Consider the following 24,623-nt stretch of genomic DNA (forward strand, 5'->3'; position numbering starts at 1 on the left):
AAAAATTACCAATGCTCTGGGGAAGCAATGAGGTCACAGCACGTGACGCGGGCTGCGTACCGTCAGCAGCCGGCGCTCGGGAGCCATCCGCCCCGATCATCACAGTTGACTTGACTCGTCCCGACTGCCGTGCCTCACACTTTCAGCATTGTCGCCGCCATGGCCATCTCCTTCGTGCCCGTCGAGAGCAACCCCGAAGTGCTCACTTCCCTTGCGCGCGCTCTTGGGCTTGACAAAAGTGTTGCTTTTCACGATGTTTACTCGCTCGAGCTCCTCGATTTCGTTCCCCGTCCCGCCCTCGCACTAATACTCGTGTTCCCGGTGACACCAGCCTACGAAGCCGTTCGCCGCGAGCTCGACAGCGGCCGGAGCTACACCCCATTGCCTACGGACGACATTATTTGGCTTAGGCAGACAATCAACAACGCATGTGGCACCTACGCACTGCTACACTCTGCACTTAATGGATCTGCGGCAGCGGCCATCGTTCCCGGTTCCGTGCTCGACCAGTTCCATCGTGATCTACCCCTGCTCTCCACACCAGAACGCGCCTCATACATCGAATCTTCTCACGCACTAAGAGAAAGTCACGATTCAGCTGCCCACAGAGGCGACACAGAGGCGCCTGCTGCTGACGCGGACGTCGATCTTCATTACGTTGCGTTCGTCAAGGCTGATTCTGGGATGCTCTACGAACTTGACGGTCGCCGAGTCGGTCCTGTCGCTTTGACTACCCTTGGTCCTGATGACGATGTTTTATCACCAGAAGCGATTAAATTTGTACAGTCGTTCATTGATCGCGACTCGTCTTCAAGCATGCAATTCTCCCTGTTGGCGCTGGCGCCTGCCATGGACTAAGATGCCCTATCACCTACGAATGAATTGCCGCGTAATAACCCCCTGTATATACGAGCACTACAGACAATAGTGCTCGAGCCGTTTTGCGCGTAACTCAAGCATAGAGCCTACGAGAGTGTCATACTTCGCAAGACTCTAGCTGGACGCCACGAGGTACACTTCGCGCGCGTGCTAAATAGCTAATGATATAAGTACATGACTACAACATAGTATACAGCATAGTACTAGAACAGCCAAACGTGAATGCGCCCCAAGAAAAAATCAGACACTTTCAAACTCCAAGCAAATGACAGCAAAAGCGCATGCAAAAACAATACTAGACATAACTAGCCACCTCTAATTTAGAACTCCGCCTCTGCCTCAGATGCCACAAGAATTTCGCGCAGTATCTCGAACACTCGGTTGTTATCTGCGGTATCTTCGAACACGCCATCCGCGCATCTACCGTCGAAGACCAAATCGTTCGCTGAAGAAGATCGGGATATCGGACGAGCAAACTCTTTGGCACCAGCCTTGGACGTGGCAAACAGGCGGCAGTTGGCTTCGTTCAAATTGTACGCTCGCTTGATGTACTGCCGAATCTGCCAAATGCAATAAATCGTGGTGTAACGGGCGATCGATGGTGCGTATAACATGTTGCCACCAAACTCAGCGTGAGTTTCTTGCTGCATCAACAAGCCCATGCCAGTACCACCAATGATTTTGTCCAGTCCTTGAATAATACCATACGGCTCCTCGGCGAAACCGAATTCCACCTTTGCTAAAGATTTGCCAACGTAAACGACATATGCAACATGCTGCTTGGCGTCATTCTCCGATTGTTGCTCATCAAAATCTAAAGTTTTGCACAGCATTGTCAAGAATTTTCGCCTGCCTTGGCGATGCGTCTTTAACAAACTCCACATCGGCTCCATCGCGCTGAACTGTACTTTTGGCTGGCCGTTACCGTGCCCCGCATCAATCCTCTGGCGATACTGAAACGCTTGCTTAATGCCGTCCACATATTTACCCTCGATAAGAGACTGATATTTCTCATGAAGGACCTCATGAATATCTAACGCAACGGCTCGAATTGGCGCCAGCGTTGACGTCTCCAGTGCTATCAAAGTCGCAATGCACTTTTCAAACCAGGAGGTTAGCTGTAGTTCTTCTAACAAAAATCGCGGTATCGCAATCTTACCGCTCGAGGATTTGCAAATCCCTGCTTGATGACTCGCTCCATCAGTAGCACCGCAGCCAGAGCATATTCGTCCTCCGACTGCGTCGCGATCTTCATAATATCGTTGATGTACTTATGTCCAAGCGACATGCATACTCTAAATCCCGCGTATTAGCAGATTATCCATCACGCTACAAACAGAAATTATCTTACCCGTCGTTGGCAAACTTCTCGGTGTCGCCTTGCAGGACCCCAAGATCAACTTTTTCATCTCCTTTACCGCGAGATTTGGCCGCAACGTCCGCCTTTTCCTGCTCGCTAATGAAAAACTCGCTTATCGTCTTGATGACTGCATCTCTCATTTCCCGATCACTACTTGCAAACGCCTCGTCTAGCAATTTAATTGCCATACTAGACATGTAGATTTGCGGATGCGAAATCGCGATATTTCCTGTGTCCAGTCAGTAATCATTGTCGAAAATTTGTAAGAGCTTCGGACTTACCTATATTCCGAACGGCGACACGTCTGACCATGGCAGAAACTCCTGGTCTCGCAAATGTCTGCACCGTCATCACAATCATTTCAACGACGGTCCTGCCGTTCAAACCTTTTAATTCCTTAAACATGTCCAGATGTTCCTCGAGATTGCAGTAGCGGCCTATTGCGCCGAGAATGTGCAGCAGACGGACTACTTTTGGATCAGCGGTTGTAAGCTTTCCTTTGATAGCTGGTTCGCGATAAGGCAAGATCACTTTAAAGCACGAAATCGTAGTCGCAGCTAATCGTCGCGTATCCTTCAACGCCACACTCGTGTCACGCAGCGTTGGCATCGCCTCAGACAATTCCTAGTTCTGTTAGAATATTGGAGCAATGCCATGAACACTTTTCTCTTACCCGTAAATTGAACTTGGTCAACCTCCTCAGAAGAATCTGCTGGACGCTTGCCGTAAACTTGGTTCTCAACGCTCCGATCAGTGGCAAAATGTTTCGAAACACAATGAGCACATAATATGTAGTCAGTTCGTCCTTCGCACTGTCATCCTGCAGATAGCTTTGTAGTGAAACCAGCTGCTCTGCTTCAAATAATGATTTGTTTGTTTGCGCAAACAACGACAATAAACCAAACAAACTTTGTAAGGGCGTCTTTGTTTCCTCAGTCCAGTCTATAATAGTCTCAAATATTTCCTCGACCATTCGTTTGCCAATCTCATGTGCCAGATTTTTGACTTCGAGAGTACCTGTAGTAAACGAACCGACGAAAACAGACTGCATCAAGCGTGCTGCCTTGTCACCGCGTTCTCGAGTCTGCAGTAAAACCTGAACACGGCCCGTAATCTCTGACTGATATAGAAGCTCGTCTTGGTCCTCTGTTTTAGCAGTCGGACCAAACCACATCTCCTCCAAGATTTTTTTCGCTAATGGCCGAATAGTATCCTCAGTATCTTCGATCCGTCGTAGTAACTTATCCGCGATCTCAATTTTGATCTTCATTTCCCGTGTTGATGCATATATATCACGCAGAAGTTTGATAACACGCTTCCGAACGCCTGTACCTGTATCGCCGGATCGGTCACAAAGGAGCGCATAATACTGTTCCGTCACTTCCGGCCTCACTAAAATGTACTTGCCAATAGTGTCTACTGCAGCGTCTCGCACTTGCGCAGAGGAATCAACCAGTCGGGCAGACACGGCGGCAATTACTTTCGTCCGAGTAAGAATAGTAGGATCACGCGCAACAAACAACCCCAGAACTCGCAGACCCTTCGTCCGAGATGTGATTTTGGAATTTGCGAGCGCATGCAAAACCTCCGCAAATATTCGGTCGTAAGATTTATAAAGGGGTAGTAGTCTGAGAAACTGCAGGTACTTATTCGACGCCGAGGCTGGAGTGTCGTCCGTAAAGCTAAGCAAATTAGTAACAATCTAGTGATAGCTTATCGGACTATTTACATACTCTTCCTTGACTGCCCATGAATCATCAGTTGCAGCGCGCTGCAGTCTTTGAATCGCCTTGTTTACGGCATTTTCGCTCCCGGGAACATCTGACGTGCACAATAACGAAGTCCAAGCACACAGAAAGTATCCATATGAGCTGGCAGCCGTAGGATTAGATAATCGCATCTTGTTTAGATACACCAAAATAGCTGTAGCCGTAGAATCCATTTTCTCGACTTCATCTGCAGATGACATCGTGAGAGACATGTCAATCAACTGTCGTAAATCCAGAAGCTTCACTCCAATAATCCCAAGGAGGTCAAGAGCCATGCCGTTAACTTGAGCGGAGTGATTTTCGCCGTTTGCACAAGAAATCTGCAATATGTGCGTTAAAAAATTTCCTGTAAACCCGAAGAAAGGTGGTCAACATACCATATGCATGGTTAAAGATCTTAGTAATTGTTCTGCAGCAGGCCATTCAGGAGATACGAGCACGGTAATAAAATCTTCAGCAAAGAAATCCAGCAGAACTCGATACGGTAAATCGTCCCTGGATTTTGATGACCTCATTGCCCGATCAACCAAGAAATTAATCACATCGTTCGCGCTCTGTCCAGCTTCTGTATTACAGCGCTGACATGATTCGATGAACTAAGAGTTGTTAGAAGCCGTTGACGACATAGAAAGAATCAAGTCTCTTACCTCTTCTCGAGCTTGAGCCTCAAGATTGTCACTACAGGCAAGAGCATTCACGTTGGTATGCCTTTCGCTAAAAGATCCGGCAGTCTGAATTAGATTCAATAACAGTGCTGTAACGAGCTGAATAGATCCGCCGCCGAGTAGTCTATACTGTCGTGCCGACAACCGGTGAACCGGCAGCTTCTCGAGACTGCTCAATATTTCGCCAAGAATGAACTTTCGCTGATCCGGATATATTGAAAAAATTTGGCTCAACACATCCACCGTCGCGACTCTGAGATTTTCGACATTCGACACGCCCAAAAATGAATCTTTTTCCTTCGTAGAGTTCTCTGCAAATATAACAGCAATGCAGACGAATTCTAAACGAGTGATCACAGTTTCACTCACGTCTTGCTCGCTCAGCAGTTGTGAAAGTAAAGATATCAATCTAGTCGTTTCTTGAAGTAATCCGACTACTAACAACCGATAAGGAGCCAGTGATCGCATCTCCAGCACCGGAGGAATCAACGGTATAAGAATAGAGTCAAGGATGCCACCAGCATAGTGAACAATTTCACTTAAAATATCCTCGGAACATATCTGCTTTTCGCTTCGTCCGCCGAGCATAGTTTGTATAACTGTCTTGCACGCCTTGAGAGCATTATCCACAGTCGATAGATCTCGAAACAGTGAGCTCGCTTCTTCTTCGCTATAGAATGACTCTTTACTCCAAGAGATATCATTTCCCGCTTGAACCGACCTCATGCAAATTTTTTGTAATCTCACTATGTCATCCACGGGAATATTCTTATAGACTTTAAGTTGCTCAGTCCTTCGAATCAAGTTGTCCAGTCTGATTTGTGATTCATTAGATAAGAGGGGTTCAGAGTGAGAACTTCCAACAATCCACAGTATGGACGCGCGTCGTTGTGCTCCAGATGTATCTCTTTCATTGTTGTCGTCTGCCTCAAATATAGTTTCGATCAGACTTTCCAGTTGATCTTGTAGAGCTTGCAGCTTCAGCAGTGCATCCTCAAGCTGTATATCGTCTGATGCCTTCCGCTTTGCTCTCTGCTGACGAACATCTGGCGAAGTTCCTTCCATCGGCTTCAAACCTGATGCTGAAGGCGGCTTCGACAACGTCATAGAAGGTTCGGATGTAGCTGTAGGCGTGTGTGGTAACGGCCCTGCTGACGAATAGCTGGCAGGTGAGCTAGTCAGCATCGTTTTATCGGTCGTCATAATCTGAGTGGTAATCGCAAGATTTGGTCTCGATTCGATTATCAAGTCTTGACTAGATGTAGTTTGGCTTGATCGACACTCGATAGCCATTCCTTGATGAGAAATTTCTCGGGTTCCTTGGCTCGCCATGATTTGGTCGACTCTCTGCATCTGGGTCTCGTCCTGGCTGACAATTGTCTTATTCGCTTCCTGGCTAGCAATTGTTTCGTTTGTTGCGAGAGTGGAAACTGCTTGGCTTGGTACTGCTTCGGCCTTGAATTCCTGCCATTGTGCAGTCTGATTTGACGGTTCTAAATGAATATTGCTTAGGCTTATAGACCGGTCGTCAGGATGGCCAATTTCAAAAGCAGAGGATAGAGGAATAATCGGGGTGGGTCGAAACGTCTTTTGGTGAAGCAAATTTGTCAAGAGCGAGTTAAGCCGAATATTTTCGTTTCCTGGTGCCAATTGTACGATCGGCGGTTGCTTTTCATCCATGGAATCTGCAAGCCTATTAACCACTGATCGCCGGCATAGATAAGCAATACTCACAATTAAATGGTACGTCCGCAGAAAGAAGCAGCCTCTCATTGAATGGTGACAGCCTAAACTTCTGAATCTGGTCTTCCAATCTCACGCCAGCCTTGAGCAGTGATGCAAAACTTGCTGGAACAGAATATGCCCTGTGATGTAGTAAGCTTCAAAAATCAAGTCAAACGGTTACTTGATGGCTACGTACAGCGAGCGTAGATTTCGCGTGTTCAAGTACTGGCAAAGGCTTGCCAAATGGGCATCAACCATATTTGCGTATTCGGGTGTCGCGTTTGCCATATTGAGAGCTTCGAAGGCACGTTTCGACTGAATCTGCTGCTGCTCGGGAAGTTGAAAGATGTAGCTTTGCTGTGAAATTTCTGCCGGCGTAGCTAAATTTGCAACTAAAGAAGGTTAGATCTCCATAATTAAAACAGTCTCATCAATTAACAAGGTCAGTATACTGGAGGACACTGGTGTAACCGATGCCAGCGGGGTGTACTGGAGTGCGACATTCACAGAGCGCGTCGGAATTATTCGCGGCGGGTCGCTGAGACTGTGGCTGGTGCCAGATCCGTCCGCCATCTCAAACCAACGGCCAGTTATACGCCAGAACTCTTGTGAGAAGACTCTATGGTAGAAGATCGCTTGATTTGGACAGGCCGCACTGAGACGACTTGCGGGCAAATTCACTTTTGGGCGCGCCGACGCGACTTGGGATCAAAAACGACACACAGGATTGTCAGCCGCATGCGGCTTGGAGCTTCTGGACAGGCTCTGACGTGCATCCTCATCGCTGATCCAACTTGAATATCTGCGGAAGAAGTACCTCGACCTTGAGATGTTGCAGGTTGTTTTGCGGACAGGAGACCCAAAAAATGTCAAGGCATGTAAGACGAAGCTCGAAAAGTCTGGGAACTTCGACGGACGTAACGGCATTCAGAAAGATGGCTCTGAATTTCTGATACACACGAACATGGTTAGTTTTTTGGTGCCTTGGTTCTACGCAGCAAGTCTGATCCCAGTGATGTTTTAGTACATTGAAAGCCACGAGAAATTTGAAGAATCCTTAACCAAAGAGGAACTTCATACACTCGGGTGCAAAATTGCGCTTGTTAGTGTGCCAACGGTGACGGCTTCGTCGTTCTTGGAGGAACTAGATGCGCGGGGTTCTAGTCTTGCTAATGCCGTCGCCTCCACATTACGCGCTCTTTTACCAAGCCGTAACGAAATTTATGATTTAGATTATGTCCGAAGTTTGGTATCGAGTATTCCGCAGCGGTACTATGTATATAAGCCTCTACTACTTGTTGCTACCGGCGAGTTTCTAAGTGTGCCAGAATGGACAAATATTTTCGAAGATGCGAACTTTCAAGCAGCGTTCTTTTCTCATTTGGCTGAAAGACTTCGAGTTACTCATATTGCAGTAAATGCACCAATTCAAGGGGCGATGTCGAACGAAATGCGCAAGCCAACAGGTCTTGTATGTTTGCACGGAGCGTTCGGTCATGAGATTACCACACGGACTATTAATGCTCCACAACTTTCCGACTTTTCCTCGGAATTATGGGCTACGACTCGTCAAAATGGAATATTTCAGACATGGGCACCACGATACACAATGTTCAGTCGCGGTAACATCAAGGAAAAGACGAGGGTACTTTCATTTCCTCATGTGAGCGGCAAAACCATTGTTGATTTGTACGCTGGAATTGGCTACTTCACGTTTTCGTATATGGCAGCAGGCGCGAAATTAGTTTTGTGCTGGGAAATCAACCCGTGGAGCATCGAAGGGCTTATTCGAGGCGCTCGAGGCAATAAATGGACCGTGAAGTTGGTACGGCATGACGAAGAATGGGTTCCTGATGACAACGCGGCACAGGCCATTGTTTTGTTTTGGGAAAGCAACGTATATGCAAGTGAGAGAATTCGTAAGGCAACTGCTGAAGCAATGCTTGAATTTGATTTGAGTCATATAAATCTTGGATTTTTACCATCCAGTGAAAATTCATGGCCAGTTGCCATCGATCTTGTTCATATGTCCTGCACTAGCAACGTTATGCTTCATATTCACGAAAATATTGCAGACACCGCCATGGAGGAATTTAGCAAGGACACAACAAGCTCATTATCGGATTCTTCCTCCCGCTCTGAGAAGCAATACCATGTATCGTGCCAACACATAGAGAAAATCAAGACTTATGCGCCTGGAGTGGTACATGTCTGCGGGGATTTTGAAGTATCAACCATAATGTGAAATCATGGAAACTAAAGCTTTGCCGTCTTTGATCGACTTAACTTTAAGGACAAGTTGGCCAGGGAATCCAGGCCCTCTACAAGTTCCTTGAATCCCCTATCGATAATCTCAGCCATGTCTGACGCGACAGCTGCTTCTCTAGCTTGTTCTCGGTTGTATCTAGCCAGCGTTTTTGTCAGAAAGGGGCCAATTATAGATGCTATATGGGATTAGCTCATTCCTCGTTACATTGAATGCAAACGAGATTTCTAACCTGCAACTTCTGGGATTTCTTGAATCAGCATGTGGTGCGCTTTTGGAACTGTCACCGATTCGCAATGCGACAATGTCGATGCGAGCATTTCCGGCGCTTCGCTCGGATTCCAGTTCGAATCTCCTGCGGATATCAGCAATACCGGTGTGTCGACAAACGGCAGTAAGGTGTACAATTCGCCAACTGACTCCGGTGAGGCTGAGAATAAGGCAGCTAGCTGCATTGACGACGATTTCAATTTAATCTTGTCGCTACCTGCTGGAGAATAAAGCATTGTGTCAAATAATCGATCTCGTACAGCTTTGTTAAACCACTTGTAGTGAATTGACATAAGAAAGTCAATGGCTTCTTGCTTCGAGGCGAAAGTGTCTGGGAAATGCGCGGATAAGCTGGCAAAGCTAGATACGGCGCTATCACCAGGAAATGGATAGGCAACTGCCTCGACACCTACACAGCCTGCAAACTGTCGCCTTCGTTTGGCACAAGCTCCAAGTCTGCATATATTCTGTCAACTCTTGTCCCTCAGGTGCAAGAAGTGGGAGTGCTCACGATTGTCCGCCGCCTAGTGAATGCCCAAGACAGACAATAGGTTCTGGTAGTTGAAGTTGATCGATAAGCGCCAGTAGATCTCTTGATCCATCTGACCACAGCAGGTCGTAGCCGAGCTTGCCCTCGTTCAACACTGCGGAATCGCCGTGCCCAACCCAGTCAAACGCAATTGCTTCCTTGATCGGCAAGTCTTGCTCGAACAGTAGCCTGATCACTTCTTCCCAGCTTTCTTTCTGCAGTCCAGAGCAGTGTAGAAATATCAACGTGAGTCCATTTTCGTCCTTTTTTAGTGGTATGTATCGATTAACGGCGATCTGTAGACGATCTGTCGAGCGAACAGTTGAATAGCGCTTCGATCGAGGGTACGCAGCATTCACGACAGTTGTAGAGTAAACCAATCGATCCATTTCCGCAACCAAATTGTTTATGGTAGATTCGTGTTAGGTGCCTGCATACACCAAGTCTTTGACGAGCCTCGGAATCGTCGGCGCAGACGTTAAGCCCATTGCGTGCCATGAACCCCAGCGAAAATGCGGGGCAGCGAAAGTTTTCCCCGCAATTACTTATGCTCACGTGATCCGGACTAAGTGGGAGCCCAAAAAAAGTTATGTTTTATAAGCATATATACAGTGTGATGCGATATTTGCCTAGTTCATTTTGTCCGACGCATCTGATGCTTCTTTGGGTGCTGACAAATGGACGCTATGGCGCGCTGCAATTTCTTCCGGCGTTAGGATCTTCACAGCCGTCGTCGAGAATACGTATGATATGCCACTGAGAATTGTGGTGATGGCCACGGTATACCTGTTCAGAGATTAGATATAAAACTAAATATAAATGCCCTAAGATGCGCATACTCTAGTCCTCCAATGGCCTGTAGGGCAAGCGCTTGAGTGGCAGGCTCCATTTGTGCCAAAGCAAGGGGCTTAAGAAGTGTCGCGCCGAGGAGAGCCATTTGCAGCGCGGTATTGTACTTTGAAATAGTAGTCGGATGCACTTCTGCAGAAGGAATGCTGAAGTCCCAGTAACGTTGCATCGTCTTTGGTGGTGGTAGAGAAATATACCGGTAATAGATTGCAGAGAGCCCAAGGAGGAAGTCGCGTCCAAAAATGATCACGGCGATCCAAACTATCAATGGTCAAAACAACTCTTACCAGCAATGACAAACGCAAATGCTTACCTGGCAAACTCCCAATCCATGATAAGCACCCCGTTAACGTCACCATGAGGATCTTGTCAGCCATCGGATCCAACACACTACCAACGACACTCTGAAGGTTGAATTTTCTCGCGATCCAGCCGTCCACAAAGTCTGTTACGCATGCATATGTGAATATTGATGCGGCCCAACCATGGTTACTATGCAACACAAGGTACCCAATAGCAGGAGCAGCGACCAGACGTGACATTGTCAATATATTCGGTATGGTCCAGAGACTTTCGTGGAATTCACGTGCGTTGAGCTTCAACTTGTTTTGACTGAGACGGTCCAGCGCAGCAGGTTTCCTCGAATCGCTGTCTGTCGATGAATATACTCGCTTCGTTATATGGCGCGATTCAGGAAGGAATGCCACCAGACTTCTCAGTCCCATCGTTGATGTCAGAGTTGTCGGTCGTACCCGCGATGCGGCACACGGTGAAAACAGTAGAGTCCGTGTTGAAAATAGCATTCTTCCGTTTTGTATTCGTGCTGATGCTCCCTAGAATAAGCGGTCTGCGACAGCTCATGTAGCGGATCCTACCGGAATCTAGGATGGATCCGTTGCGCGTGCGCTACCCCCAGTGGTGGTGCGGCGAGCCGCAGCACGAAACTGCGCCTTGAACCGAGAATTCCCACGAGCACAACTCCAGCTCCATCGTCGACGTCTAGCTTTGTCCAGATTCTTTAGGGAACTTGCCGGGGTAAAGACCAAGCTATACGTGGCGTCCGACATTTGTTTTAGAAGCTTCTTTATCATTTCGGCACTATCAAAACCATTACTGCCAACAACCCTACGGAGACATGGACTTCTTAAAGCCTGAGACCGTTCTCAATCTGCAGAATATTCGCGAAGTTCTGGTTCGAATGGAAGATACCATCCTTTTCAACTTGATTGAGCGCGCGAAATTTCCCCAGCAGAAGACAATCTACATATCTGGCGGGATCGATATTCCGGGGTTTGATGGGTCATTTGTCGAGTGGCTGCTTCGGGAGGAGGAGATCGTCCACGGTAAAGGCTCTTTATATTTATTGAAACATTGTGATCGAGTTAGTAACAAAGTAAATAGCAAAGGCGCGTCGATACGAGTCTCCCGACGAGATTCCTTATTTCCCTGACGACCTACCGGATCCAGTCCTTCCTAGGATCTCCTACCCGCCGATTCTTCATCCTCACCCTAATAAGCTCAACATGAACGACAAAATCAAGTACTTCTATATTCACGATATCGTTCCAAAGATCTGCCCGAAAGGCGAACAAAAGGAGAATTTCGGCAGCACGTCACTGTGCGACATCAGCTGCCTGAGATCGCTGTCTAGACGGATACACTTTGGTATGGTAGAAGAGCTGCGGAAATAAGAAAGAATATCGATTAACTCATAATCTTTAGGCCGTTTTGTCGCAGAGGCAAAGTTCAAGTCAGAGCCGGAGCGTATGACAGAATTGATTAACAACAAGGACGTTCCAGGACTAGAAGGAGCCATTACGAATTCTGCTGTTGAACAGCAAATCCTAGAAAGATTGAAGAAAAAAGCTCTCGGTTATGGTACCGATCCCTCTCAGCCCAACCAGAGTTTGCAAAAGGTGGACGCCGATGCCGTCGTGGAGATGTACAAAAACTGGGTTATTCCCCTCACAAAGGACATTGAGGTCGCGTACCTTCTTCACCGTCTAGACGAAGAATAAGAGTCATAGGAAATGACATGTATTTTTCTAGTTCGAATTTGTTGTCTGCTCTAGATTACGTCATTATCATTTGGCTCCTATATACACACCAGATTGTCTATCAACTTATACCTCCATTTCATTCAACCCTAAGTCCTCGTTCTGCTCCTCTGTCCGCTCGACTTCCTCAATTGTCATGTTGGGATCGGGATCAGGAGCGTACACATTTTGCAGGTAGCTCGCCGCCAGCGGATCGTCCAGAATAACGGTGAAATTGATCTTGCCATCAATCGCATCCTGAAGGCCACCCAGAAACTTTCTCCACCGGTCAACACGCTCCTGATCCATGGAGTCGTATGATTCTGTAAATACACGCATGTTCAGTTGGTCGTACACTTCGCGTAGCAAGCCCTCAAGTGTCGTAAAGCGACCACCAAGAGTACCGGCCTGAAGATCAAGATTAATTTCAGGTATGGTCAACACACAAGTTTCGCTCTGTATACATAAGATTAGTTTAGGTTAAGCATTCAAAGTCTCAACATCGTACCTTCAGAATATCTCTTGCCAAATCCTCAGGATCGTCAACCTTAAGAGTAATTCGGCGGCCCTTAGGGGGGATCTCGCCACCAGTCTTGACCTCGTTACTCTTGTATCCGCAACTGTCACAAACCGTACTCATCAGCACAACCTGCTTGAAGTGCGGAATGTCAACTAATTTCATGTGGGTATCACATTTTCTCAAGCAACTAGGACAAGTCGCTCGAAAAGTGTGTACCTCGTCGTCCGACATCGGCTCTGCCTTTTCGCCTTCCCCCTCCTCTTGCGTTTGCGCCTCATCCGCATTTACGAGATCAAGCGCTTCATTCTGTTCAGCTGTTCGGGCGTACTCTTGGTCAAACCATTTCGTATGAGGCTCGCCGGGAAACATCTCAATCCAGCTGTTTCCTGTTGGGTCGTCTGCAATGACCTCGAACGGAAATGCCTTACCATCTAGCATATCGTGTATTTTGGCAATGAGGTCCTCAATTTTTTGATATGCCTCGGGCTCGGTATGCTTTCGTACTGGCTGGTTCTCCGAGAGATCGTCGATGACCTCTGTAAGTAGACCCTCCACATTGGTAAGCTGGCCACGCTGGTGCGGGATTTCAAGTGCAATCGAGGGAAAAGAGCAGTCGCAAGTCTCAGACTTCACAATCTGTCGGTTCAAGTCCTTAGCGTTCTCAACAAGAAAAGTGTATTTCGCGCCCTTCTCTTGGATCTGGCTCGCAGGCTGGATCTCCGAGTTTCGGAAACCACAGTGGGGGCAGTAGAACGACATGAGAATAACTTCGCGAAAGTAGGGAATCCGTGTTAAAAGTAGACGAGTCGTGCCGTTCTGGTGGCAGTTCATGCAGAGCGATTCGACCTCGTCGACAGGCTGCGGACCATCGTCGTCGGCCGCACGAGATTCATCGTTCGTCGCCGGGCCGCCGGACATCGAAATATCCTCGACGGCCTGGCCAACCGGCTGAAACAATTCCTCCTTCTTTTCGGTGTCTTTCCGCCCTGCAGTTGTGCTTGTAGAGGCCATAATGCGTGGTAGGATTAAGTGTTGAATTTGTCGCGGGAGAACATGTCGAATAATTTCGGGACTTCTGACATAATGAACTTACAGGGGTTCAGGGTCTTGTAACTAGTCCGAAGACCACGTAGTCGTCACGAAAACTGGCTGGGCCAGCACACTGGTTGTCACTATAGGCTTTCCTGATATACTGGACCAAATGAAGATTGCATTTGTGCATCCTGACTTAGGAATTGGTTGGTTTTAGACTGAAGCTTGTGGTTTAGAAAGCGCTAACTATTGCCACAGGTGGTGCTGAACGGCTGGTCGTGGACGCCGCCGTAGGCTTACAGGCCCAGGGCCACGAAGTCAAGATCTTCACATCTCGATGCGACAGAACACATTGCTTTGAGGAAGTACGAGACGGGACTCTTGAGGTGGTAGTCAAAGGTGACAGCATAGTTCCTCGATCTATTCTAAACCGGTTCGCTATAATATGTGCAATCCTACGACAGCTACATTTGTCTCTCCACCTCTTGAGATATGAATCATCGTCCTTTGATGCTGTGTTTGTCGACCAGCTTGCATTTTGTGTCCCAATATTACGCCTTGGCCTAAGTGCGCCGCAAAAATCGTCAGTTCCCTCGGGATCATTGGCTAGGTATCGCAAACCAGCCGTTACAGAACGACTTCGCACAAAAGTACTCTTCTACTGCCATTTTCCCGACAAGCTTCTCGCCACTCGTTCTTCTCTTCTTCGGCGGATATACAGACTCCCATTTGACGCGATTGAGGCATTCAGCACTGGCAGTGCCGATGTCATTCTCGTCAACTCTCGGTTTACAAGAGGCGTGTTCAAGGCCGAGTTTCCCAGCATAGAAGCTCTACCAACAGTCGTATACCCATGCGTGTCGCCGAATATGGAGGTTGATGACAGTATTTGCTCGGCAATAAAGGAATCACGAAAGAGTAGTGTGGTGTCTGTCAATCGATTTGAGCGGAAGAAAGGTATTGAGTTAATCATCCAGTCTTACGCGGCATTGAGCCACTATCCACAGTTCAGCAATACTGTGTTGTTTGTATCTGGTGGATATGACTGTGCTGTCAGTGAAAACGTCGAGTACCTGAAAGATCTTGAGAGTCTTTGCGACACACTGGGCTTGAAGCACACTACTGTGTTTGATTTGTCGTCACATGTACCAAAGTTTGCGCGGACTATCCAAGCATCGTCTGTCCTTTTTTTACCTTCGGTTTCAAGTTCTGCCAGAAACGCGTTAATATCGTCATCGCGAGTCCTGGCCTATACGCCAATCAACGAACACTTCGGTATTGTGCCGCTAGAAGCTATGCTTTTAAAGACACCTGTTCTTGCAACCGCATCGGGTGGTCCGCTGGAAACTGTGTTGGAAGGGATGACGGGTTGGCTTCGCGATCCCGACATTCTTGTGTGGACCCCTATCCTGAAGGAAATTCTATTTCATATGTCTGACCGCGAGCTGCGAGACATGGGTCTCCAAGGCCACAACTTTGTTTGCGAGAAATTTTCCCGAGCAGAAATGGCGTCAAGTATCGAGAAGGCGCTGTTGTCAGCCATGGACGAAGAAGCACATAGCTCAGGACGGTCTTTCGGAGGACGTGATATTGCGTGGATATCCGTGCTGGCATGGATGCTTTATTACTGTAAATACGGGTTTTTCCTTATACTGCCGTCATTTACAGAGATAGTTGTAGGCGGTAGCATTGTGCTTGTGGTCTACTATATGCTGTTTTAGCGATGAGCTACGCCGAATGGCGTTTCTAGAATGAAGCTCCAATTTCTGCGCGGCACTTCCGCCACAAACCACAAATCTGACGCAACCCATAGGATATTCAGATTCCTCTGCTTACAGATCTTCTGAGAAACAGCCGGTGGCCGAGACGACCAGAGTGACGTGCCGTGGCGACAAAACGAGCGAGAGTTTCTCCGATAACTCCGAATATGGTACCTCCGAATATCTCCGACGGAGGAAGAGACCGACCAAGCAAAGCTTTTGCAGTATAAAGAGAGGCGACATCCCCATCGCGTGCATGCTGTGTACTTTAGAGCTCTCAGGTGACTCTGTTTACGATCGGAAATGCAGGAAACTGAATCAGCGGTTGACATCGCTGGAGCGACGACGCTCGACATCGAGAAGGAGGCCGCTCCCAGCAGTCATGGCTCCGAAACGGTCCAAGAGAAGACGCCTTCCGCGCCGCAGCCTGCACCTAATACTGGCGGACATCAACCGGTCTTTGATCATGGCGCCAAGGCGTGGCTTACTGTTCTCGGGACATTTTTTTGCATGTTTTGCACTTTCGGCTGGATTAATGCTATTGGTGTGTTCCAGGACTACTATGAGACGAATCAGCTAAGCGCTTATTCTTCGTCGTCCATCGGATGGATTGCATCCCTTCAGATATTTATCATGTTTTTCGGTGGCATATTTGTTGGCCGTCTGTTTGATTCACATGGCCCGCGACTATTACTTTTAGTTGGCACGACCCTTCACGTTCTTGGCTTGATGATGGTGTCAATTTCTCATACTTTTGGTCAGATTCTTGCCTGCCAGGCTATCATTTCGCCTATTGGTTCCGCGTGTGTGTTTTACTCGTCAATTTCGGCTGTGTCGACGCATTTCCGAGCTAAGCGCGGACTTGCGACGGGAATTGCAACGAGTGGCTCGAGTCTTGGTGGTACAATTTTTCCGATCATGATGAAGAAACTGACGACGTCTACTACCTTTGGATGGGCGACGAGGGCGTGCGCTTTTTTGATTCTTGGATTGCTGATCATTGGCAATCTTACTATCACATCGAACCTTCCGCATTCGGGTTCCTTGAAGATCAAGATCTCCGATTATACAAGACACTATAAGGACAAGTATTTTAGCGTGATGCTGTTCGGCACTATTCTCACATTTTTCGGCATTTTCATTCCGTTTGACTTTCTTACCGACAGTGCGCGGCATTATGGCATCGATGCAGACTTGGCCGTGTATTTAGTGTCTATTTTGAACGGCGCCAGTGTTTTTTCACGAGTATCGATGGGATTCCTTGCTGATCACTGGGGACGATTCAACGTGAACGTTGTCGGAATCGCGGTTTCGGGAATTATTACCCTTGCTCTCTGGATCCCTGCACGCGGAGTCGCGCCCTATGTGGTGTTATCCATCATCTATGGTCTCAGCTCTGGCAGCTTTATATCTGTAACGCCCGCATGCATGGCAGAGATTTCGGAGATGAGAGATATCGGCACCCGTGTTGGCGCGTTGTTTGCTACCGGTAGTTTCGCGGTGTTGTTCAGTATCCCCATTTCTGGCGCGATAATTGGCGATGGCACGGATAATACACGCTGGACCGGCGCGATGATCTTTGCAGGCATCATGATTCTCATTGGCGGCGCCGGGGTAGCGGCGGTGAGAGTCATGAAAGTTGGCTTTGGATGGAAGAAGTTTTAATAGACGCGCGATAGGTTAAAATCTGTTCATGCACTTGTTTTATGTCATTCGGTATCTTTTCAAAATAATTAGTGCTTATTTCTTGTACATATATCTGAGCTGTGGCTTGCATAATATACTTATCCCCATTCATGCTCTGGCTGACGGACGACGGGCCTTGGTTTCGCGATGGGGGCCTGCAGCTGCGTGAGTTGGCGAGCGAGATGAGCTGCCCCTGCACAATGATCTCATCGCGATGAGTCGGAGAATTAACACCTCGCTAGTGCAGGTCACACCGGCTGTGACTTGCGACTGTGATCTGTTCCTCTTTCAATCCTACCACGAGCCCCTTTAGAGCTGCTGTAAGCGACGAGCCCGAACCCTGGTGGGGACTTGTGCTCTCCATTCTCCGCGCCTGCGAAAGCTCATCCGACTCGACATCGTCACTGGGGGCGCTCTTCGTCGCACCACTCCGCCTCGTTATTTTCTCACTGCCAACCGGCCGTGCAACCCTGTTCACTACTCCATTTTGCGGACATCTACCGAGTGTGACCGGGTGTGGCGTGCAGGTAGAGCGAGAAGTATATACTAGCAGGTGAATAATGGACGTGATGGCGCTGCCGTCGACCACCGTCGATCTCGACAAGTCCGTGGCGGAAACGACAGCCTCGAAACTGCGAGACATGTTCACCTTCAATCGGACGAATAGCACCCAGGTGCTTGAAAACATCAAGAATGTGTTCACGCCGAATGGCAAGAGCAGCAGCAGCGTCAGCAAGGCTCTTGCACTTGCTCCGGCGCCCATGGACTCCAGCGTGTCCTCGGTGTTGTCCTCCGACTCGGTATGCCCACATCCCAACTTGGTCTACTTCCAGTACAGCTAACCTATATGGATGCTAGGAGGATGGTCGCTCTCTTCCATCTCCTGTCTTGACGTCTAGTGTACCAGGACTTCCTGGCGACCCGCATGATCTTACCAGTGTGGATCCGATACCTATCACTATGGTTGACAACTCAAACGACGTTAGCGAAGCAGACCTGTGGGCTCGGTCAACATGGGTAGGCGACTACGCCATCGTGGAGGGAAACGGAAAGCCGGGATCTGGTTCCTACGTGACGTGGCATTGTATTATCGACACCGTGGACGGAAAGAGCATCAGGTTTAGGAAGCGCTACTCCGACTTCGTTACTCTGCAGCACGCGCTGATGGATAAATTCCCCACTCTCAAGGCCGCTATTCCCAGTCTTCCACCAAAGAGCATTATTCGTATGTACATCCTCATAACTGTTTCTTCAGTGCAATGACTTTTGCTGACACTATACTGTGACGTAGTGAATTTCAAGCCCGCCTTCCTAGAGGAGCGTCGAAGAGGCTTGGAATACTTCCTGGCCTGCGTCATTTTGAACCCTGAGTTTGCAAACAGTGATGTTGTCAAGAGGTTCATATCATCAACAGAATCCACCGGCGAAGAAATGGACGGCGAGCAAGAAGACGAGAACACAGCACCATCGTCAACGACTCAAGCCTCTAATGTCTTCAACCATGACAACAGCAAACTGGGCATATAGAATCAAATCCCCTATTAATTTGTATCATAATTGCTCTGGTGTTGGTGTCACTTATACTTGTTTATTTTTGGTGATTTGTTCATTTGTCTTGTTAATTTAGAGGCGATCTCATAATAATCAAGAGGCGGAAGCGCATGTTAATTGGTGGCGCGCCATGTAGTCCTCGTCATAATTACAATTATGTTAATAGTTAGCCTACCTAACATCAATATTTACATTACAAAGACTTGATTTCTTCCTACCCTCTATTCCTTCGCTTTCGCGAGAGCGACTCCCTTAGTGCTTCCATCCTAGATGTACGACTATCTCGCGAAGAATGAGTGTGGGCATCATCTAAAATATCTTCAAGGTCTTCGTCCTCGTCAGCATCATCAATGACCTCGATTCGCCGTCGCTTATGCCTGCAGTGCGAGCTTGAGGATCTAGCTGAAGATGAAGTTAATGCGTGACTTCGATGGCGATCCACGTCTTCATCGTCGTTCTCGTCGTCGTTATCATCTTCTTCTAGTGTGCTGCTGACGTCCTGTACATCGCTCTGTAATGTCTCCTCAATAACCTCAACATCGTCGTCGTCGTCGTCGTCGTCGTCGTCATTAGAGCTGTCCCCTTCAGAGCCGTCGTCGTTCGAGCTGCTCTCATCAGAGCCATCACGGCCAAGACCTGCGAGACGACCTGCAGCGCTTGCATCACAGTTATCGTAGTCGTCGACGTCATCGTCAGCTACGCCGCTCACATCGTCAGGACTATCACCACCAAAAATGTCGTCAAGTTCGCTCCTTGCCACACGAGCACTAGCGGCAACATGCTCCATCTCTTGATCTTCGTCAGTCTGCCAGTCGCTCTCCGCTTGTGATAATTCTTCATATTCCCGATCATCGATAAACCCATCATCCTCTGAATCGGCTTCGTCCAAGTCAGACATGTAAACACCTAAGAAGCCAATTAGACATACACTAAGATTTTCTTCACGGCACACCACTCACCAATGGACAGATCGCTATTATATTGAGTATGCACGTCTGAATCGTCGGAATAGTAGGCACGCGCAGTTGGATAGTTACCAAACATGTCGTCTGCGTCCTCCTCGTCCTCATCGTCATCCTCGTCGTCCCAGAGAGCCCTAATTCCGAATTCCCGTGGTTGTACTGCGCGTCTCATGTTCCGAGCAAGTCGTTGTTGAAATTCATTATTCTCTGAGTCCATGCCTTCGATCACTTCGAACGGATAACACCGCGTACAGTGTTCTCCCTCAAGCTATATGATACGAGTCAGCATGAAAATTCACAAAGGGCGTGATAGCAATCCAGTAAATACCTCCCAATGACAGTAGACGCATCGGCGAACGCCATCTTCTCCATCTTCATAGTACTCCTCCGCGGGCTCCTCGTCAAACATGAATGGAAACAGCGAACCGTGCTTCTCGCGGTGATGCGACACCAGCTCACGCTCCTCCGATTCTCGCGCCCTAATAGTCTCCATATTCTCCCCCGGGTTGAAGTACTGTAGCCTGGTCAGCATGATCTCGATAGCATCCCGGGCCTATAGAATATTAGAATGTGAAACTGCAGTACAAAGGACGATTGAATGTCTTACCTGTAAGGAGATTGCGGGGGGCTCGCGAATAGTCGCGCGACAACTCGGACATGTCTTATGGCGCTTGAACCATTCGTATACGCACTGCAGACACGATTTAGCATAACATTTCTGACGTATGTGGGACTTCTCTCTTAGAAAGTGGTCTTACAGTGTAGCAGAACGAGTGTCCGCAACTGATGAGACAAGACTCAAACATGAGATTATCGCAAACCGTGCACGTGTAATTCTGAAATGTTGCTCTATATCCAGACTCGTATAATCGCAAAATCTATGAAAGGACACGAGTTAGTAGATCTGCAAGCGCGTAGAGCTAGAATGTGATGTACTAGCCTCATTTTTCTCCCTTAGCTCCGATTTCAGCTTGGCAAGCTCCTCTTGTGCGTCCATCATCGATGCAGAGCTGTGTCTAGCAGAATCTCGGACGAAAAAGTGAGTTCGGGGCTGCTGCGTGAACGCGTGGAGCTGGTGCTGCGAGCGAGGAGACCGAGAGGATGATGAGAAACTGTTGGCGACATTACGCAGTGAAATGCGCGGTACGCGAACTGCCAGCAGCCACAACCACCACCGCGATCACTTCCACCGCCAGCCCTGCAGCCACTCTTTTCAGATGTCATTTGCAACATTGCAATGACCTCGACTTTTACCGACATGCCCGAGGGCGATGCAGAAGCGGAAGCGTCTGCGCGCCAGAAGACTAAGTCCGCGTCAACGTCTGATATAGTCTCAGACACGTTGCACCACCGTCTGCTGGGTCCTTCGATACAGAAGTCGGGCCAAGAGGGAGTGGATCAGGCGGCAATTAGTAAGATTATTTACAATGCCTCTGGTAGGTGAGCATTATAAGCGCATGATCAAAATCCACGATGTTGACGCGACTGCAGTGGGAAGCAAGTACTTCGAGCACCAACAACGCAAGGAAGCCGAGGCAAGTGCCTGCTTTCAGATCGGCTCTCTAATAACAATGCTAATTTTCTAAAGCTGTCGACAAAGGTCGATGCTGTACGGCTTCTAGCAGAAAAGGTCAGCAGGCAAGAGCTCGATGCGGCAAGCGATCGCATATCAGCGCGAATCAAGCAGCTGGAGGTCGGCAGAGACCTATCTCAGACTATCGTGCATCTTGATTGTCTGTTAGCTGACACTATTTGCTACCCTTTTGGCTGAGTATCGCTAATGCTGATATTCCAGGCGATGCGTTTTACGCCAGTGTTGAGGAGCTTGACCGGCCAGATTTGAAGTCAAAGCCATTTGCGGTAGGCGGCGGAGTGCTGTGTACTTGTAACTATGTTGCTAGAAAATATGGCGTACGGTATGTGTGGCTTGCATGTCTGTCTGCGCTTGGTAGCTTACCGTATGTGATAGCTCGGCAATGGCTAAGTTTGTCGCAATGAAGATCTGCCCCGAGTTGATTGTTTTGCCACTAAACTTTCCAAAATATATAGAGAAGTCGGATGCAATCAAAAAGATCTTGACAGAATACGACCCGAATCTGTGTATGCGTCATGGTTGACGTCTTTGAAAAAGTTAATCATGCAGCTAATAGTATACAGGCGCGATGACACTTGATGAAGCATACATGAACATTACAGAGGTACTATGGATGCTATTCCGCAGCATGGATTTTGCTAACTCGTCAAAAGTACTGCCAGCGGGTCGAGAAGTCGCCAGAGGAGGTAGTTTCAGAGATGCGGCGACGAGTGCAAAACGATACTCGCCTCACAGTGAGCGCTGGAATTGGCCCTAGTATGTTCTTCCTTCAATTTTCGTTTCCGTTTTGCATTTGTTAACTCTATAGATTCTCGCGTGGCGAAGATCGCGTCGAATGTCAACAAGCCGAACGGACAGTTTGTCGTTCCTAGTACTAGAGAAGGTGTGATGGACTTCATGAAGTATCTTCCTGTTAGAAAGGTAGGTGGGTTTTTGTTGCTGTTCTTTCATAGCTAATAGTATAGGTAACGGGAATTGGATATGTGCTGGAGCGGCAGTTAAATGCTCTCGGAGTAAATACCTGCGGCGACATATTGGCACACGCTCCGTTAATATCTGAAGTGAGTCTTGCACTGTGAGCGCCGTATTATAACCAACCGTCTAATGGACGTTGCAGATTTTGAGTGACATTCAAACGAACTTTCTACTGGATTGCTATCTCGGCTTAGGCTCCACTGTCGTCCGCCCGATTGAGCAATACGAGCGGAAATCAGTTGGCTGTGAGCGTACTTTTCAAGCCACATCTGATCCAGTAGTTTTGAAGCGCAAGATATGGTCTATTGCGCAAGAACTGGAAAAGGACTGCAAGCGACTAAACATCGCTGGACGAAAATTCGGCTTCAAGTATAAGAAGGACACGTTTGAGCTGGTCTCGCGTATCCGTGTGATGCCGAAACAGGTTAACACGTCAAACGAATTTTACAAGTACGGGGTGCAGATGCTGGAGAGAGAGCTGCCGATTACAGTGCGCTTGATAGGACTGAGGATCACGGACCTGGTAGATCTACGTCGCGAGGGGCCCATGGTATGCTGCTTAAGCCGCATATGTCCGGTAATCGGAAAACTAATTTGCCATAGAGAACATTTCTTCGCGGGACACGGACCACGGACCCTGCGGTGCCCTCCGGGTCATCTGACGAAGTCAAACACTGGAAGCCGCTGGAACTGGAAAGTATGCCGCCTGTTACAACTGAAGAAGCCGATGAGCTGGACGATCTCGATATGATGATCCAGTCCTCACAAACTGCGCATGATGTGGACGATACAGAACCACGCGACGAGCTGCGCAGCGTTTCTAAGGCTGTAGCTGAGTCTCAGAGCAGGGCAAGAAACAGTTTCAAGGACGCGGAGGCAGCTTCTTCATTACAAGAGCAGCTGCCACAGGCTGCTTCAAACATAGTCGCATGTCCTATGTGTGGCAACCACGTCTCGTCGGAGCCCTCAGCGCTGAACGCTCATATTGACTGGTGCTTGTCGCGCGACGCAATACGACAAGCGGTTGGAGATACGTTCACTCAATAGTATACAGACCCAAAACACCTGCGAGCCGGGTTTGTCTCTATTGAGTTGCATGTTATATATACGTACTTCGTGTAGCAGCCATGCGTATAGTGCAGCGAAATCCGAGTCAAACTATTACCATGCCGTGTCCGATGCGCCCATACTTCCAAACGCCCAATCGATTAGATTACTTATATCTAGACTGCTGTCGCTCCAGCTCCTCCAGCCATAATTCCTAGGCGATCGTAAATAGTCTATCACTCAGCAGTATAGTCAAGCCTGGACTTACCTTTCTCCTCGCGGCCTTCTCGGCATCCAGCTCTGCTTTGGATTTGCCCATCTTGCTTTGCATGTAGTACGATCCGCCAATGAGTGCAGCAATAGTACAGCCCTGGAAGACTACACGTGCTGTGAAGAATCTGTTTGCTTGCTTGTGATTGCCGCGTCTGATTGCAATCGCGGACTTGATGAGAGCGCCGGTGGTGAGGAGAACACCTTTCACAAGTTAATTACACCACAGACTCAAGACGAGAAATAACAAGATGTGCGTACCAATCGGAACAAGGGGCTCGGCCTTGCACTTGTACCACAGCTTCGACCATCCCGTCAGGTTCTGCACAACACTGTTAAGTTTGCATCGTCAGCGCTGCACTCTCGTTGTAGACACGATTCTTCGACCGATAGTGGAGACTTACTCTTCCGGATCATACGGGTCAAAGCTACTCGGAGTAACCATTGTGCATTTGCCGGGGCGATAACTCAGTGCAGAGGATGAGGATGCACGAAATCGACGTACTTTGATCAGGGTAGCGAGTCGACACGACTGCCGCGGCGAGTTATCGCGTGCCGACTTTCAATCAATCCAATCTGCACCTTCCGTGTGATTGTTATGCGCTGCGTTTTCTATGGAATTTCTTGTCTTTCAATTTTCGGCATGGAAGTTATTGATGCTCTACAAGGCTGGATCAGCATGGCAAATATACGGGATCTAGAAGTATCGAGTGCTGGAGGTCGAGTCGGAACGGCTGCTGGTCGGCGAAATCGTTAGTGAGTAGTTCTGGGCCTACTCGCACGAAGTAGCTCAGGTGAAACATTCCTTTATGGCCACTATTCTGATACCCACTTTACCCTCCCGCTGGGATTGGAGAACTATTTTGCTCACATACAGC

General features: G+C 48.2%; 13 protein-coding genes across 13 annotated transcripts; 7 read left to right on the forward strand and 6 right to left on the reverse strand.

The window, feature by feature from the left end:
* The first annotated feature begins 109 nt into the window (after positions 1-109).
* On the forward strand, positions 110-1,125 carry V1518DRAFT_412042 (uncharacterized protein). Its single transcript, XM_066902996.1, has one exon. It carries the CDS (start codon positions 160-162, stop codon positions 856-858), a length of 699 nt encoding a protein of 232 aa, XP_066761300.1. The 5' UTR covers positions 110-159; the 3' UTR covers positions 859-1,125.
* On the reverse strand, positions 992-7,231 carry V1518DRAFT_412045 (sister chromatid cohesion C-terminus-domain-containing protein). Its single transcript, XM_066902997.1, has 11 exons — positions 6,851-7,231; positions 6,595-6,790; positions 6,408-6,538; positions 4,656-6,358; positions 4,386-4,604; positions 3,973-4,328; positions 2,913-3,921; positions 2,521-2,863; positions 2,231-2,468; positions 2,039-2,174; positions 992-1,976 (listed from the first exon to the last, which is right to left on the reverse strand). Exons 1-11 carry the CDS (start codon positions 6,969-6,971, stop codon positions 1,200-1,202), a joined length of 5,229 nt encoding a protein of 1,742 aa, XP_066761301.1. The 5' UTR covers positions 6,972-7,231; the 3' UTR covers positions 992-1,199.
* Positions 7,228-8,643, forward strand: V1518DRAFT_425665 (S-adenosyl-L-methionine-dependent methyltransferase; the record flags this gene model as incomplete). The annotated part of the gene is made up of 2 exons (XM_066905931.1): positions 7,228-7,365; positions 7,423-8,643. 2 exons carry the CDS (start codon positions 7,228-7,230, stop codon positions 8,641-8,643), a joined length of 1,359 nt encoding a protein of 452 aa, XP_066761302.1.
* Positions 8,614-9,972, reverse strand: V1518DRAFT_161952 (Alpha/beta hydrolase family-domain-containing protein). The gene is made up of 3 exons (XM_066900802.1): positions 9,446-9,972; positions 8,897-9,390; positions 8,614-8,842 (listed from the first exon to the last, which is right to left on the reverse strand). Exons 1-3 carry the CDS (start codon positions 9,850-9,852, stop codon positions 8,655-8,657), a joined length of 1,089 nt encoding a protein of 362 aa, XP_066761303.1. The 5' UTR covers positions 9,853-9,972; the 3' UTR covers positions 8,614-8,654.
* A 120-nt stretch (positions 9,973-10,092) lies between these two features.
* V1518DRAFT_371185 (CDP-alcohol phosphatidyltransferase-domain-containing protein) lies at positions 10,093-11,037 on the reverse strand (the record flags this gene model as incomplete). The annotated part of the gene is made up of 3 exons (XM_066901347.1): positions 10,093-10,249; positions 10,303-10,573; positions 10,626-11,037. The coding sequence occupies 3 exons, from the start codon at positions 11,035-11,037 to the stop codon at positions 10,093-10,095; spliced, it is 840 nt and encodes a 279-aa protein (XP_066761304.1).
* Positions 11,038-11,205: 168 nt separating this feature from the next.
* Positions 11,206-12,720, forward strand: V1518DRAFT_412050 (chorismate mutase). The gene is made up of 3 exons (XM_066902998.1): positions 11,206-11,655; positions 11,714-11,977; positions 12,035-12,720. The coding sequence occupies exons 1-3, from the start codon at positions 11,448-11,450 to the stop codon at positions 12,328-12,330; spliced, it is 768 nt and encodes a 255-aa protein (XP_066761305.1). The 5' UTR covers positions 11,206-11,447; the 3' UTR covers positions 12,331-12,720.
* V1518DRAFT_412053 (ZPR1 zinc-finger domain-containing protein) lies at positions 12,345-13,917 on the reverse strand. The gene is made up of 2 exons (XM_066902999.1): positions 12,857-13,917; positions 12,345-12,804 (listed from the first exon to the last, which is right to left on the reverse strand). Exons 1-2 carry the CDS (start codon positions 13,877-13,879, stop codon positions 12,436-12,438), a joined length of 1,392 nt encoding a protein of 463 aa, XP_066761306.1. The 5' UTR covers positions 13,880-13,917; the 3' UTR covers positions 12,345-12,435.
* A 107-nt stretch (positions 13,918-14,024) lies between these two features.
* Positions 14,025-16,116, forward strand: V1518DRAFT_440438 (uncharacterized protein). The gene is made up of 2 exons (XM_066906415.1): positions 14,025-14,106; positions 14,159-16,116. The coding sequence occupies exons 1-2, from the start codon at positions 14,070-14,072 to the stop codon at positions 15,619-15,621; spliced, it is 1,500 nt and encodes a 499-aa protein (XP_066761307.1). The 5' UTR covers positions 14,025-14,069; the 3' UTR covers positions 15,622-16,116.
* Positions 15,964-17,325, forward strand: V1518DRAFT_436885 (major facilitator superfamily domain-containing protein; the record flags this gene model as incomplete). Its single annotated transcript, XM_066906305.1, has 3 exons — positions 15,964-16,116; positions 16,138-17,170; positions 17,246-17,325. 3 exons carry the CDS (start codon positions 15,964-15,966, stop codon positions 17,323-17,325), a joined length of 1,266 nt encoding a protein of 421 aa, XP_066761308.1.
* A 321-nt stretch (positions 17,326-17,646) lies between these two features.
* V1518DRAFT_412058 (Phox homologous domain-containing protein) lies at positions 17,647-19,095 on the forward strand. The gene is made up of 3 exons (XM_066903000.1): positions 17,647-18,146; positions 18,205-18,571; positions 18,638-19,095. The coding sequence occupies exons 1-3, from the start codon at positions 17,907-17,909 to the stop codon at positions 18,871-18,873; spliced, it is 843 nt and encodes a 280-aa protein (XP_066761309.1). The 5' UTR covers positions 17,647-17,906; the 3' UTR covers positions 18,874-19,095.
* V1518DRAFT_412061 (uncharacterized protein) lies at positions 18,924-21,107 on the reverse strand. Its single transcript, XM_066903001.1, has 6 exons — positions 20,800-21,107; positions 20,618-20,737; positions 20,467-20,550; positions 20,188-20,412; positions 19,857-20,127; positions 18,924-19,803 (listed from the first exon to the last, which is right to left on the reverse strand). Exons 1-6 carry the CDS (start codon positions 20,857-20,859, stop codon positions 19,112-19,114), a joined length of 1,452 nt encoding a protein of 483 aa, XP_066761310.1. The 5' UTR covers positions 20,860-21,107; the 3' UTR covers positions 18,924-19,111.
* V1518DRAFT_412067 (uncharacterized protein) lies at positions 20,934-23,627 on the forward strand. Its single transcript, XM_066903002.1, has 11 exons — positions 20,934-21,295; positions 21,351-21,394; positions 21,448-21,592; positions 21,655-21,775; positions 21,829-21,959; positions 22,017-22,057; positions 22,107-22,209; positions 22,262-22,374; positions 22,419-22,514; positions 22,571-22,978; positions 23,032-23,627. The coding sequence occupies exons 1-11, from the start codon at positions 21,097-21,099 to the stop codon at positions 23,473-23,475; spliced, it is 1,845 nt and encodes a 614-aa protein (XP_066761311.1). The 5' UTR covers positions 20,934-21,096; the 3' UTR covers positions 23,476-23,627.
* V1518DRAFT_162211 (hypoxia induced protein conserved region-domain-containing protein) lies at positions 23,599-24,448 on the reverse strand. Its single transcript, XM_066900803.1, has 4 exons — positions 24,150-24,448; positions 24,007-24,077; positions 23,744-23,949; positions 23,599-23,689 (listed from the first exon to the last, which is right to left on the reverse strand). Exons 1-4 carry the CDS (start codon positions 24,188-24,190, stop codon positions 23,642-23,644), a joined length of 366 nt encoding a protein of 121 aa, XP_066761312.1. The 5' UTR covers positions 24,191-24,448; the 3' UTR covers positions 23,599-23,641.
* Between the last annotated feature and the right edge of the window lie 175 nt (positions 24,449-24,623).

The sequence above is a fragment of the Limtongia smithiae genome (genome assembly GCF_038497785.1).
Source record: "Limtongia smithiae strain NRRL Y-17922 unplaced genomic scaffold V1518scaffold_2, whole genome shotgun sequence".
Lineage (NCBI taxonomy): Eukaryota > Fungi > Ascomycota > Lipomycetes > Lipomycetales > Lipomycetaceae > Limtongia > Limtongia smithiae.

Coding starts and splice junctions, on each gene's coding strand:
- V1518DRAFT_412053 (XM_066902999.1), bottom strand. CDS start 13,879: ATGGCCTCTACAAGCACAACTGCAGGGCGGAAAGACACCGAAAAGAAG. Junction 12,805..12,856: donor TGGCAAGAGATATTCTGAAG/GTACGATGTTGA, acceptor TTATGTATACAG/AGCGAAACTTGTGTGTTGAC.
- V1518DRAFT_440438 (XM_066906415.1), top strand. CDS start 14,070: ATGAAGATTGCATTTGTGCATCCTGACTTAGGAATTG. Junction 14,107..14,158: donor GCATCCTGACTTAGGAATTG/GTTGGTTTTAGA, acceptor CTATTGCCACAG/GTGGTGCTGAACGGCTGGTC.
- V1518DRAFT_161952 (XM_066900802.1), bottom strand. CDS start 9,852: ATGGATCGATTGGTTTACTCTACAACTGTCGTGAATGCTGCGTACCCT. Junction 9,391..9,445: donor TCACTAGGCGGCGGACAATC/GTGAGCACTCCC, acceptor GAATATATGCAG/ACTTGGAGCTTGTGCCAAAC. Junction 8,843..8,896: donor AGAAATCCCAGAAGTTGCAG/GTTAGAAATCTC, acceptor AATCCCATATAG/CATCTATAATTGGCCCCTTT.
- V1518DRAFT_412050 (XM_066902998.1), top strand. CDS start 11,448: ATGGACTTCTTAAAGCCTGAGACCGTTCTCAATCTGCAGAATATTCGC. Junction 11,656..11,713: donor GGAGGAGGAGATCGTCCACG/GTAAAGGCTCTT, acceptor CAAAGTAAATAG/CAAAGGCGCGTCGATACGAG. Junction 11,978..12,034: donor GTCTAGACGGATACACTTTG/GTATGGTAGAAG, acceptor CATAATCTTTAG/GCCGTTTTGTCGCAGAGGCA.
- V1518DRAFT_412042 (XM_066902996.1), top strand. CDS start 160: ATGGCCATCTCCTTCGTGCCCGTCGAGAGCAACCCCGAAGTGCTCACT.
- V1518DRAFT_412058 (XM_066903000.1), top strand. CDS start 17,907: ATGGACGTGATGGCGCTGCCGTCGACCACCGTCGATCTCGACAAGTCC. Junction 18,147..18,204: donor CGGTGTTGTCCTCCGACTCG/GTATGCCCACAT, acceptor TATGGATGCTAG/GAGGATGGTCGCTCTCTTCC. Junction 18,572..18,637: donor TCCACCAAAGAGCATTATTC/GTATGTACATCC, acceptor ACTGTGACGTAG/TGAATTTCAAGCCCGCCTTC.
- V1518DRAFT_412067 (XM_066903002.1), top strand. CDS start 21,097: ATGACCTCGACTTTTACCGACATGCCCGAGGGCGATGCAGAAGCGGAA. Junction 21,960..22,016: donor AGAATACGACCCGAATCTGT/GTATGCGTCATG, acceptor AATAGTATACAG/GCGCGATGACACTTGATGAA. Junction 22,979..23,031: donor TACGTCGCGAGGGGCCCATG/GTATGCTGCTTA, acceptor AATTTGCCATAG/AGAACATTTCTTCGCGGGAC.
- V1518DRAFT_412045 (XM_066902997.1), bottom strand. CDS start 6,971: ATGGCGGACGGATCTGGCACCAGCCACAGTCTCAGCGACCCGCCGCGA. Junction 3,922..3,972: donor TCATGGGCAGTCAAGGAAGA/GTATGTAAATAG, acceptor TAATTTGCTTAG/CTTTACGGACGACACTCCAG. Junction 1,977..2,038: donor GATTTGCAAATCCTCGAGCG/GTAAGATTGCGA, acceptor TGGTTTGAAAAG/TGCATTGCGACTTTGATAGC.
- V1518DRAFT_412061 (XM_066903001.1), bottom strand. CDS start 20,859: ATGATGGACGCACAAGAGGAGCTTGCCAAGCTGAAATCGGAGCTAAGG. Junction 20,551..20,617: donor GACACTCGTTCTGCTACACT/GTAAGACCACTT, acceptor TCGTGTCTGCAG/TGCGTATACGAATGGTTCAA. Junction 20,413..20,466: donor CCCCCGCAATCTCCTTACAG/GTAAGACATTCA, acceptor AATATTCTATAG/GCCCGGGATGCTATCGAGAT.
- V1518DRAFT_162211 (XM_066900803.1), bottom strand. CDS start 24,190: ATGGTTACTCCGAGTAGCTTTGACCCGTATGATCCGGAAGA. Junction 24,078..24,149: donor GACCCGTATGATCCGGAAGA/GTAAGTCTCCAC, acceptor CAAACTTAACAG/TGTTGTGCAGAACCTGACGG. Junction 23,950..24,006: donor CGAGCCCCTTGTTCCGATTG/GTACGCACATCT, acceptor AACTTGTGAAAG/GTGTTCTCCTCACCACCGGC.